We start from the raw sequence: 13,022 nt of genomic DNA, 5'->3' as shown, positions 1-13,022 counted from the left end.
CAACCAATGAAGATAAATGACTTTCGGCTTGTCAGGCCTGCAGTCGAAATGCAGTGTTCTAGCACTATATTTTTTGCATTTTTGAGTTTTCACCTTTTTTTAACTTGATTTGTTTTGTTCCAATGATTAATTCAACGCTAATCAACTAGACACACTAAGTTATAAAAATGTTACATTTGTTAATGGTTGCCAACCTAAAAATATAGACTCTACAATTTTTTTTATTTTTTTATTACAAAAACTGAATATTTGGCAAAAAGTGTCCCAAAAACACTATTGCAACTTTACTTAATAATAAAATTACTCAATAATCTTAACCTACTCAAGCAAAGATGGATTCAACAAATAATTCAATGAATTGATACTAACCAATCCGAGATTAATTTTATATAGAAAATTAAATATCATAGAGTAGTTCAAGTATAAAATTTAAGAAAATTTGTTATTATAATAATAATAAAACATACCTTGAGAAAGATGATAAATGGTGAACATAGAATCTAATTTTCAATTTTATTGAGAGCTAGAGGGATTCTTTCAAATCTATTTGGGCGAAAAACTTTTTTCGATTTTGCGCGCAACACCTATATTTAAATTAGATCTTGGCTACACTTCTAATGTAACGATTAATTGAAACATGCTAATACTTGTAAATCCAATTTGCATGGTGCCAACAAAAATTCAAGAGTATAGGATTGTTAAAAATACAGGGTTCTATTGACCCCCGCGGGTGGGGAAGAGTTTTTTAAACCACGAATAGATACTATCACCAATACTACATAAATTAGCACTGATACTAATATTATTTTCAGATGCGACAACAATGCGTAGTGAGTCCTAACATCATTTAACAGTTAAGGGTTTAGATTGACCTCAATCCATCCAAATTTAGTCTTGTTGGCTCCCTGGCTTATCAACAGGGACTACCTTAATCAAAGGGAGGCTTCTGCACAGATCATTCAGTAGCAGTGGCTACTGTAGCCACTTTTCTTCGCCGTTCAGAGTAAGAGAGGCTTCCTGGCTCATCATTCAGAGACTACCTCTTCAGCTCCAGTCGATGCATGGGATTGCAAAAGGGGTTCCTCCGTAATTTCAGGGGAGTCTGCATTTGCGGGTGATTCCAAAGCCAATTTATCTTTTAGGAGCACAAAAAATCTAACGGCAGTGGATGCTGTAGCCACATTTTTTCTCCTCCGTAGGGAGGACGAGAAGCTCCTAGTTGTGTAATCATTGCCATCCTTGATCCCGGTTAATTCCACTCCCTCTGTTGCATTTCCCCTTTGATCTTCCAAGCTTTCGTTTGATTCCTCATCATTTGATGGACTTCCCATGTGGACAGACTCTATTGAGGATGAGGCATTCACATAAAAGGCAAAGAACACAGAACTCAGTATTGCCAAAGTCAGATAATACTTGTCGAGATGACTTGTGTTTATGGAATCCTTGAACCAGCTTCTACACAGTAAAACGAAAGGCATGCTGATGAAATTTCCTAAGCCTAATACACAATCACTGAACGATGGACCGTAACTCCTCATTGATATAGCGACATGCTTATAGAAGAATTCCTGAAGCCCATAAGTGGCAAGTCCTTCCATTAGACCTAACAAAATAAATTGTGGAATTAACCAGAGGACACTCATAGAGATAGGATCAATTTTCTCTTCCTCAGTTAAATATAGTCGGCGGACCTCTACCTGCCAAGCTACAAAGCAACATAATGCAGAACAAATCATCCCGACACCAATTCTGATCCGTGTAACTTGTTGTTGTCTTGCTTTCTTGGACCAAAACATGTATGATATTATGTAGCATATAATGGACCTAAGGGCAAATAAAACTTTTAAAGGAACCTCGATATTACTGGCAATGCGAACATCCATGTTGCTTGTTTGTTCATAAAAGAAAGTGTTTCCGGTAGCTGCAACCAAACTACAGCCGAGAAAGCTTGTCCAAATAGGTATCAAAGTAAAAAGGCGCTTTACTTCCCTCACTTGTTCAGCTGTGCAAAGATGCCCAGGAAGTTCTTGTTCTTTTTGTTCTTTTGGACTGACTGGGGGTGTTCCTTCATCAATTACTGCAGCTTTGTCTAACCTTCTGTATTCAATATAGAAAAGAGTGATGTTATAGATGTCACAAATTTTATTACATAATGTTTATAATTGAAGTATTATAAAATAATAATATATATTCATTTTTTTTTAATATTCATTATTAGGTTGTTTAAGTTCACTAATCATGCTCATTACTACGACTATGTGAACAAATATGGTTGATGTCATTGCACGTATATGTCAGCTTCTATTATTATTTTTTCTGTGAGAGAGTACTAGGGTGTAATTGGGATTTGGGTTTCTTGAGAGTGTTCTTGTGCACTATTGTATTCTCCCTGATAATAGTGAAATCCCTGCAACTCCGTGGACGTAGGCAAATTGCCGAACCACGTAAATATTGTCTTGTGCGTGTGATTATTTTCTTTGACGTGTGTTTTCTCTATTTATTTTGTTTCTCACAGGTTGGGATTTTGGTTAAATTCCCTACAACTGGTATCAGAGCCTAGGGTTAGGTTTGAGTGGGAGCAATGACAGAGGAAGCAGGAAAGGCGTCTGGAATAGAAAAGTTTGATGGCACAGACTTCGCGTATTGGAGGATGCAGATTGAAGATTATCTCTATGGGAGGAAATTACATCTGCCTCTTTTGGGAACAAAACCTGAGGCTATGAAGGCTGAGGAATGGGCTCTTCTTGACAGACAGGTACTAGGAGTTATCAGGTTAACTCTGTCTAGGTCTGTTGCACACAATGTTGTAAAGGAGAAGACCACAGCAGATCTGATGAAAGCTTTGTCTGGTATGTATGAAAAGCCGTCAGCAAACAATAAGGTGCACTTGATGAAGAAACTGTTCAATCTGAAGATGGCAGAGAATGCATCAGTAGCACAACATCTGAATGAATTTAATACTATCACAAATCAATTGTCGTCTGTAGAAATTGATTTTGATGATGAGATTCGTGCTCTGATCGTCTTGGCTTCTTTGCCAAACAGTTGGGAGGCAATGAGGATGGCAGTAAGCAATTCTACAGGAAAGGAAAAACTCATGTACAATGATATACGAGATTTAATTCTAGCTGAGGAGATTCGCAGAAGAGATGCAGGTGAATCCTCAGGATCTGGTTCTGCCCTAAACCTTGAGACAAGAGGCAGAGGTAATAACAGAAATTCAAATCGGGGCAGATCAAAATCCAGAAATTCTAATCGGAACAGAAGTAAATCTAGATCAGGCCAACAAGTACAATGCTGGAATTGTGGGAAAACAGGTCACTTTAGGAATCAATGCAAAAGTCCTAAGAAGAAGAATGAAGATGATTCTGCTAATGCTGTAACAGAAGAGGTACAGGATGCATTACTTCTTGCAGTAGACAGTCCACTTGATGATTGGGTTTTGGATTCAGGAGCTTCGTTTCATACCACTCCACACCGAGAAATCATACAGAATTATGTTGCAGGTGATTTTGGTAAGGTGTATTTGGCTGATGGTTCAGCCTTGGATGTTGTGGGTATGGGAGATGTTCGAATATTATTGCCCAATGGGTCTGTTTGGTTATTGGAGAAGATTCGACATATTCCTGACCTGAGGAGGAATCTGATTTCTGTTGGACAACTTGATGATGAAGGACATGCAATACTATTTATTGGTGGTACTTGGAAGGTTACAAAGGGAGCTAGGGTATTGGCTCGTGGAAAGAAGACTGGTACTCTGTACATGACCTCAAGTCCAAGAGACACAATTGCAGTTGCTGATGCAAGTATTGATACAAGCCTATGGCACCGCAGACTTGGTCATATGAGTGAGAAAGGGATGAAGATGCTGCTGTCAAAAGGAAAACTACCAGAATTGAAGTCCATTGATTTTGACATGTGTGAAAGTTGCATCTTAGGAAAGCAGAAAAAGGTGAGCTTCTTGAAAACTGGCAGGACACTGAAGGCTGGAAAATTGGAGTTAGTACACACTGATTTGTGGGGGCCTTCTCCAGTTGCATCCCTTGGAGGTTCAAGGTACTACATCACTTTCATTGATGACTCAAGTAGAAAGGTATGGGTTTATTTTCTGAAAAATAAATCAGATGTATTTGAAACCTTTAAGAAGTGGAAGGCCATGGTTGAGACAGAAACAGGTTTAAAAGTAAAATGTTTGAGGTCAGATAATGGAGGAGAGTACATAGATGGAGGGTTCAGTGAGTATTGTGCTGCACAGGGAATTAGGATGGAGAAGACCATTCCTGGGACACCACAGCAGAATGGTGTGGCTGAGCGCATGAATAGAACTCTCAATGAGCGTGCTAGGAGTATGAGGTTGCATGCTGGACTACCAAAAACTTTTTGGGCTGATGCTGTTAGCACTGCAGCTTACCTGATAAACCGAGGACCTTCAGTTCCCATGGAGTTCAGACTTCCTGAGGAGGTTTGGAGCGGTAAAGAGGTAAAGTTTTCACACTTAAAAGTTTTTGGTTGTGTTTCTTATGTTCATATTGATTCTGATGCTCGTAGTAAACTTGATGCAAAGTCTAAAATATGTTTTTTCATTGGCTATGGTGATGAGAAATTTGGCTATAGGTTTTGGGATGAACAAAACAGGAAAATCATCAGAAGTAGAAATGTGATATTTAATGAACAGGTTATGTACAAGGACAGGTCAACTGTAGTGTCAGATATTACAGGGATAGATCAAAAGAAATCTGAGTTTGTTAACTTAGATGAATTGACTGAAGGTACTGTCCAGAAAAGGGGTGAAGAAGACAAGGAGAATGTAAATTCACAAGTAGATCTGAGTACACCTGTAGCTGAAGTCCGTAGATCTTCCAGAAACATTAGACCCCCACAGCGTTATTCACCCACTCTAAATTATCTCCTGTTGACTGATGGTGGTGAGCCAGAGTGTTATAATGAAGCCTTGCAAGATGAGAATTCAAGCAAGTGGGAGTTAGCCATGAAGGATGAGATGGATTCCTTGTTGGGGAATCAAACATGGGAACTGACTGAATTGCCAATAGGAAAGAAGGCTTTGCACAACAAGTGGGTATACAGAATAAAGAATGAGCATGATGGTACCAAACGTTACAAGGCCAGATTAGTTGTTAAAGGGTTCCAGCAGAAGGAAGGCATTGACTACACAGAGATATTTTCTCCAGTTGTGAAGATGTCAACAATCAGACTAGTACTGGGAATGGTGGCTGCAGAAAACTTACATCTTGAGCAGTTAGATGTGAAGACAGCATTCCTTCATGGTGACTTGGAGGAAGACCTTTACATGATTCAGCCAGAAGGGTTCATTGCTCAAGGACAAGAGAATTTAGTTTGCAAACTGAGAAAGAGCTTGTATGGCCTAAAACAAACTCCTAGACAGTGGTACAAGAAATTTGACAGTTTTATGCATAGAATTGGGTTCAAGAGATGTGAAGCTGATCACTGTTGCTATGTTAAATCTTTTGACAATTCTTACATCATATTACTGTTATATGTGGATGATATGCTTATTGCAGGGTCTAGCATTGAGGAGATTAATAATCTGAAGAAGCAATTGTCCAAACAGTTTGCAATGAAGGATTTGGGAGCTGCAAAGCAAATCCTTGGTATGAGAATCATTAGAGACAAGGCTAATGCTACATTGAAACTTTCACAGTCAGAGTATGTGAAGAAAGTTCTCAGCAGGTTCAACATGAATGAAGCTAAACCAGTGAGCACACCCTTGGGTAGTCATTTCAAACTAAGCAAAGAACAATCACCGAAGACAGAAGAAGAAAGGGACCACATGAGCAAGGTGCCCTATGCCTCAGCTATTGGCAGCTTGATGTATGCTATGGTGTGTACAAGGCCAGACATTGCACATGCAGTGGGAGTTGTGAGCAGATTCATGAGTAGGCCTGGAAAGCAGCATTGGGAGGTAGTCAAGTGGATTCTGAGATATCTGAAGGGTTCATCAGATACATGTCTTTGCTTCACAGGTGCAAGTTTGAAACTGCAGGGTTATGTAGATGCTGATTTTGCTGGTGATATTGATAGTAGAAAGAGTACTACTGGGTTTGTTTTTACTCTGGGTGGTACAGCTATATCATGGGCTTCAAATCTACAGAAGATTGTTACTTTGTCTAGTACAGAAGCTGAGTATGTTGCAGCAACTGAAGCTGGAAAGGAGATGATTTGGTTACATGGTTTCTTAGATGAATTGGGTAAGAAGCAGGAGATGGGCATTCTACACAGTGACAGTCAGAGTGCAATCTTTCTTGCCAAGAATTCGGCTTTTCATTCAAAGTCGAAGCACATACAGACAAAATACCACTTTATCCGTTACCTTGTTGAAGATAAGCTGGTAATGCTTGAGAAGATTTGTGGATCTAAGAACCCGGCAGACATGTTGACTAAGGGTGTCACTATTGAGAAGTTAAAGCTGTGCGCAGCTTCAATTGGTCTTCTAGCTTGAGGACAGGAGGATGAGTTGCAGGGATGAGGGATTGTGTTATGGAGGATTGTGGCTGATGTTTGCAGCTTGTGAGCCCTTAAGGGCTAAGGTGGAGCTGATGGAGGAGTTTGCTCGTGTAGCTTGATCAATTCAAGCCAAGGTGGAGATTTGTTGAAGTGGGCCGTGTGGCTTGAATTGCCACAAGCCCACGTCGGTCACTATTGACCAAATCCTATTTGTAATAGGAAAGATCACTCCAGCCGGCTTTGACCTTAATATATATATGTATTATAGTTTTTTTAAGGGCTGCCGTGAGCATATAGATAAATCCTAATTAACCTAGTGAGCAAGCCACATGAGAGAAAATAGAGAAAAGAGAGGCAGTCAGCTTCTATTATTATTTTTTCTGTGAGAGAGTACTAGGGTGTAATTGGGATTTGGGTTTCTTGAGAGTGTTCTTGTGCACTATTGTATTCTCCCTGATAATAGTGAAATCCCTGCAACTCCGTGGACGTAGGCAAATTGCCGAACCACGTAAATATTGTCTTGTGCGTGTGATTATTTTCTTTGACGTGTGTTTTCTCTATTTATTTTGTTTCTCACAGGTTGGGATTTTGGTTAAATTCCCTACAGTATATGCAACATATATATATAAATCTTTTTTACGAAAGATAGGGATAAATACACCTGAAACAGGGTATAATTCCTCCGAAAGATAAAGTGTGTGTGAGAGATACTTTACCTTAGAAATGGAACTTTAGGCTTCAAATGTGTTTGACCATTGCTCTTATCGATCAGTCCTGGTTGTGTAAGGGTTTTCCAATAATACCCTTTTTCTGTCTGAGGGTAGTTGCGATTCCGATTGTGTATGGCTGCCTTTAAAACTCGAAGAATAATTCCAAAGGAGCTCCCGTCTGGTTTGTGGGGTTTGTAACAGGAGAGACCTTTGCCAAACAAGAATAGCAAAAGATTTGCTCCCATCACCAGGGCAGAAACTCCGAAGGCCATTTCCCATGTAGAATTTGGAAGGGAAACGAGAGCAATAGTGGCTCCAGAAAACCTGGCAACTCGCCACAAAATATCTGTACGATCATCTATTTCTTCCAGCTTTTCTTCTGTTGGATTTTCTATCTCATAACTTAATTGATCAGCAAGAAAGGCTCTTAGAGGTGGTTCTTGACCAGCCATACCCACTACTAGAATCACTGCTGCAGCATAGAACACGTCAATCTCTCGAATTGGACTAAGGTAATTATTAGCTGAGCACCATAAGAGCATCAATCCCTGCAATATACATAAAAGACAATCTGATGTGTGGATATTTGTGAAACGTCATCACTAATATTGTATTTTGAAAGGTGGCTCCATTGAGCGAGTAATACTACCGTTATAAACATTTTTACATACTATTATGCCATAAATTATTACTAATTTTAATATGGACTTATTACAAACATCATACTTTTTCCTACCAATAATTATTTAGAGAATAATAAAGTGTTTGTAAAAATGTTTGTGTTTGTAACATTATTTTTCTTAGTTTCACCACATGGGTCTTGCCCATGAGTTAAAAATCTTTTGAGTGTGATTTGCACAGTGCATGCTAAGAAAATCTAAAAAATTTGTGAACACAATTTTTATCATAATCCTGATTTATCAGTGAATTATGAAAAAAAAAATGTGATACAAAATGATTTCTGTTTAGGATTTTGTGTGACAATTTTTTTTCTTTTACTTAGTAGGAATTTGTGTGAATAATAAGGTCTTTTTATCTTGTGCTATTTGATTATAAATATTTGTGTGAACCGTAAAAATGTTTTATATAAACACAAAGAGAGGTGCTAGCTATTGTTTCAGTTTGAGGGCTTAAAGTTAAAGAGTTTGAGAGGCTTAAAAGATCTTATTAATTGAGGGTTTTCATCGATTACATAGATACTTTGTAATTTCTATTTGATATATAGTAGATTATTCTCATTGTCCTTTGGCATGATTTATCACTGAACCACATAAAATGTTTGGTGTTTTTCTCTTGTTTATAACCAACAGATGCATGTCCGGCATAATACGCGAATACATTATAAGTTTTATATAAAAATATTTTATAGAAGGTTATTTTTATAGTTGCATAATACTTATTGGGTGGTATTATATTGGACAATAAATAAAATAAAAAAAGTTATATCACATGTCATTAAAAAGGAAAGAAAATATGAATTACTATAGTTAATATAATTCCGTAAAAGAATATATTGTGTGAACGAATATATTGTTTCAAAGAATTATTAAAAGAATATATATATACATATATATATTTGTAGAATTATTTTATATTTTTAACAATAGGTTTATTTATTTACTAAAAGTCATTACATGGAACTTTTTTTTTTGTTTTTTTTTTGTTCATTTTATACAACTTACTTTTGAAAAATTCATACTACTTTCAATTTATCCGAAATTCATGAAAAATATTGTAAATTATACCCATCTTTCTCTAGACTAATTTGAAAATATATCAATAATTTAAAACATATTTTCATAAATAAAACTTTGAATCTTGATTTAATTTGTTTAATTAATTTTCATTGTTATCTTGCCAAACTAACAATTTTCGATCTAAAATAATATTAGATGTGAATATTTAATTTAGAAAAAAGAATATTTTTGTCAGGATTTATAATGACACCTCAAGAACTGTAATACGGATCATACAAGTTATGGGATGGAGTGGTTTTTGAAAATAAGAGGTTACTCCTCGATTTTTTTTCAAACTTCATGGAAGCTAGGTTTAATATACCTCTGACTGTGAGCTCAATCATGTATGGACTTACCAAAATATAGGCTAAAGTGGTACAAAGAACCACTTTGAAACGACCCATAGGTCCCATACAGGAATCTGCTGCATAAGCGAGAAAAAGTGATAATACAATTTTTACGCCATCTTGGAGATTTATAATTGCCACAGCTTCTGGTAGATGTTCCTTCATCCAATTATCTGTGAGATAATCTATCAAGGTGGACACCACTGCATATTCAGCGAAGCTATGGCTTAAAACTAAACCTGAAGTTCAAAAAGTAAAAAAGGAGAAAGATATAAATATCAGTTATGTTGAAATCCAACAAAGCATTGTTAATTTGTCCGCGAAAATTAAAACTAATAGCCAACCAACTTTAGTTTCAGGAATCATTACCTAAAATGAAGAAGGCTTTTGGGTTGAAGAAAATATAATCGCGAAACCATTCCTTGACTCGACGGCATCTACCGCTCATTATCATTTTCCGTGGGAGTCAGTACGGACGGTTCAGGAAGACAATTCCGTACTGTAGCGGCCGGTATATTTCGTACCGGTGGTGTTTCGTACCGGTTTAAATACCGGTCTACCGGACCGGTTTTGCCCGTACAGGGATATATACCGGGTTTCGGCCGGAAATTAGATACCGGACCGGGAAAAAAAGGTTGATTTCGGCCGGAAATTAGATACCGATTTGGGATCTCTTCACCTTGGCCTCACACTGGTGATAGCAAATCTGGCTGGCAGTGAACAACGGCACCGGCATTGAAGCAGTGAAACGGAGTTGAATGCCTAATCTAAGAAAGAGGGAGAGTGATCAAATCTGAAAACATATTTTGGCTAATGGAAGGGAAGGGAAATACTCTCATATATGTTGGAGAGAAAAATCTGAAAATATGAGTTGCGGGAAGTTTAAATGGTGTGAAATAGGTAGTTGTGCTAGTCAGTAAGTTAACGCGTATGGAGTAAATAGCTGACAAAAAGTACTTCAAGTACTTCAAAGATGGAAAATTTTTGGAGTTATTGGGTTTTATCTGCCGACTCCCTCTCACGTAATATCTCATTCCTCACCTACTGCTCCTTCTTTCTTAATTTCTCTTTCCGGTCTTATACTTTTATCTTTGTTCATTTTTTTTATAATAAACTTATAAATAGTTTATTGGCCTTATACTTTTTGCTCCTCTTCGGCCTTATACTTTTAATTGCTTAACAAATTAACTTTTACCAAATAATTAAAATTATAAATATACAACTGATATTTATTTATTTTAAAAATATATACAAATAATTTTTATTTAAATAGCGGTAAATTCGAAACGGCATTAACCGGTATTGAAATATATCGTTCTGTTAACCAAACTGGTATAACCTCCAATACAAGATTAACTCTTTTGATAAGAAGAAGACAAAAAGTAAAAATAATTCTTAAGAGAAACTTTTTATGATTACTCCTTTCTTTGAGGTAACTTCCAAATTTCTATCTTACCTCTGATTATATATCAGACTTGCTTAGCAACAACTGCTATATCTGTGTGAGCTTGAGACATTTCCATTTGGCATTTGCCACTAATAATTCTAAAGAGCCTGATAAACAATACAATCTTACCTTGGATGAGAAAGGATGTCATGAAAGTACTCAAAGAAGATCAAGACATAGACATGGTCAAGGAGAAGGATCCAAAGCAACCTACACTAAATTATTGGGTACCTGGGAGATCCACAAAGTCTCTCTCCCTACCCAGAAACTAGTCATTGACAACACCTCAAACTCAATATAAAAAGGCATCTCATTAGCTCAAAAATGGCTAATTACATTTTACCCTTGGAGCTGAAATTAAATTTTAAAGCAAAAGTCCATTAAAACAACATAGATTCTTATTATTCAGAAACTTGTGGGTGGAAATATTGATACAAAGGAAGCTTCCTCTTTGCAGTTTTTCTCAATTTCCTCTTCTTGTTGCTTATGAGTCAAAATTTCAAACATGAAGTTCTAAGTGTATTTTATTCATTTTTGTTATTGTAATTTCAATTTCTCTTTTGTTAAAGCACTATTAGCCTTTGTTCATCACACATTTAGAATTTTGAGCCTGATTTTCAACAAATAGTCACTTCTGAAAAACCTAAGGGACATTTTGGGCCCATTCTTAAATTTTGGTCTTTGTCGTAAAATGTCCACGACAAGATTGTAGGAGGAAAATCCCTAAAACAAGCTTAGAGTGAAAAAAGCCAACGATTTCCCATTTACTCATGCTAGGGAACACAATTGCATATATATGCATGTGTCAGATCAAGAGATGTTCAACATAGATGACAAGAGTGATAAGTATGTGTTCATCATCTATGATCCAAGCTCTAAGAACTATACCAAACAATCCAAGAATCAAAAATTCATTGTTAGTAGAGATGTGGAATTTGATTAAGAAATGACATGGAATTGGAGCACACAAAAAGAAGAGAAGTATGATTTGTTTCCTTTATGAGAAGAGGAAGAAGAATAGGTGAATAAAGTTCAAGAAGAGGCTACCACTCCACCTCTATTACTAACATATCCTATTCAAAAAGGTCTAACTCATCATCATCACTAGAAAGAAATTCTAGTGAAAGACCAAGGAGATTGAGAAGTCTCTAGAATCAACTGATAATATATATGATCTAACTCTCTTATATCTATTTACTGATAGTGAGCTTGAAGGTTTAATTATCCAATACAAGATAAGATATAGAGATATGATATAGGTGAGGAGATTAAGACAATAAAGAAGAATCATACATGAGAGCTAGCAACTCTTCCGCATGGGATAATGTCAATTGGCATGAAATGGCTATACAAGATGAAAAAGAATGCAAAAGAAGAGATATAGTGATTCAAAGCAAGATCGGTAGTCAAAGGCTATATCTAGCGTCCATTTATTGACAATGTTGAGATATTTGCCCCAGTTGCTTGTTTAGCAACTAAACGACTTATAATTTCTTTAGCTGCACAGAATAAGTGAACAATTGATTAGATGGATGTTAAATATACATTTTTCACTGGCTAGAGATTTGTATTGAGAAACCATAGGTTATGTTGTCAAGGGGCATGAGGACAAAGTTAAGTTGAAGAAAAACCCTATACAGTTTGAAACATGAATCCAGAGCTTAGAATAACATAATTTCCAGATACTTTTAGTAGAATGAGTTTTGAAAATGCCCGCACAAACATGCACTTTATTGTAAGGTTTATGAAAATGGAAATATATTGATTATTTGTTTAGATGTATGTGATTTGATTTTTATAAGCAATAATTCAAGATGAAAATGGAAATATAAAGGTTCGGGATTTTGAAATGACTATTGGACTTATGACCTGCTATCTTAGAATTTAGATGAAGCTAACAAAGGATATGATTTTCATTTATCAAGAAGTTTGGGTTTCGGAAATCCTTAAGAAATTTAAGTCGTAAGATTGCAAGCCAATAAGCACCTCCGTGGATGTAACGTTAAACTGCTAAAGCTTGATAACAAAGACAAGGCAAATCCAAAAATTTTCAAGAGTATGGTTCAAAGTATGGGATGCCTAACATGCATAATACCATACATTCTCTTTGGTGTCAGACTCGTTAGTCGCTACATAAAAGCATTGACTATGATTCGTATGAAGATTTCCAATAAAATTCTTTTCTACTTGGAAGCTATATTTGATTTTGGATTGCATTAATCACCTTTTTTAAACTTGTGGACTACAGTGATAGTATTTGGGGGCAGAGATATGGATGGTAAAAATAGTATATATGTCT

At 36.4% G+C, this 13,022-nt stretch overlaps 1 protein-coding gene across 2 annotated transcripts; it reads right to left on the bottom strand.

Moving 5' to 3' along the window:
* Nucleotides 1–630: 630 nt before the first annotated feature.
* LOC126705839 (protein NRT1/ PTR FAMILY 5.4-like) lies at nucleotides 631–10,186 on the bottom strand. 2 transcript variants are annotated; one of them, XM_050405055.1, is made up of 4 exons: nucleotides 9,646–10,186; nucleotides 9,286–9,515; nucleotides 7,200–7,741; nucleotides 631–2,097 (listed from the first exon to the last, which is right to left on the bottom strand). In XM_050405055.1, exons 1-4 carry the CDS (start codon nucleotides 9,728–9,730, stop codon nucleotides 1,026–1,028), a joined length of 1,929 nt encoding a protein of 642 aa, XP_050261012.1. In that variant the 5' UTR covers nucleotides 9,731–10,186; the 3' UTR covers nucleotides 631–1,025. The 2 variants fall into 2 exon arrangements, with proteins under 2 accessions (XP_050261012.1, XP_050261013.1); XM_050405056.1 differs by having other exon boundaries at nucleotides 631–2,094.
* Between the last annotated feature and the right edge of the window lie 2,836 nt (nucleotides 10,187–13,022).

The sequence above is a fragment of the Quercus robur genome, chromosome 11 (assembly GCF_932294415.1).
Source record: "Quercus robur chromosome 11, dhQueRobu3.1, whole genome shotgun sequence".
Lineage (NCBI taxonomy): Eukaryota > Viridiplantae > Streptophyta > Magnoliopsida > Fagales > Fagaceae > Quercus > Quercus robur.
This window is presented reverse-complemented; position numbering and strand designations above follow the sequence as displayed.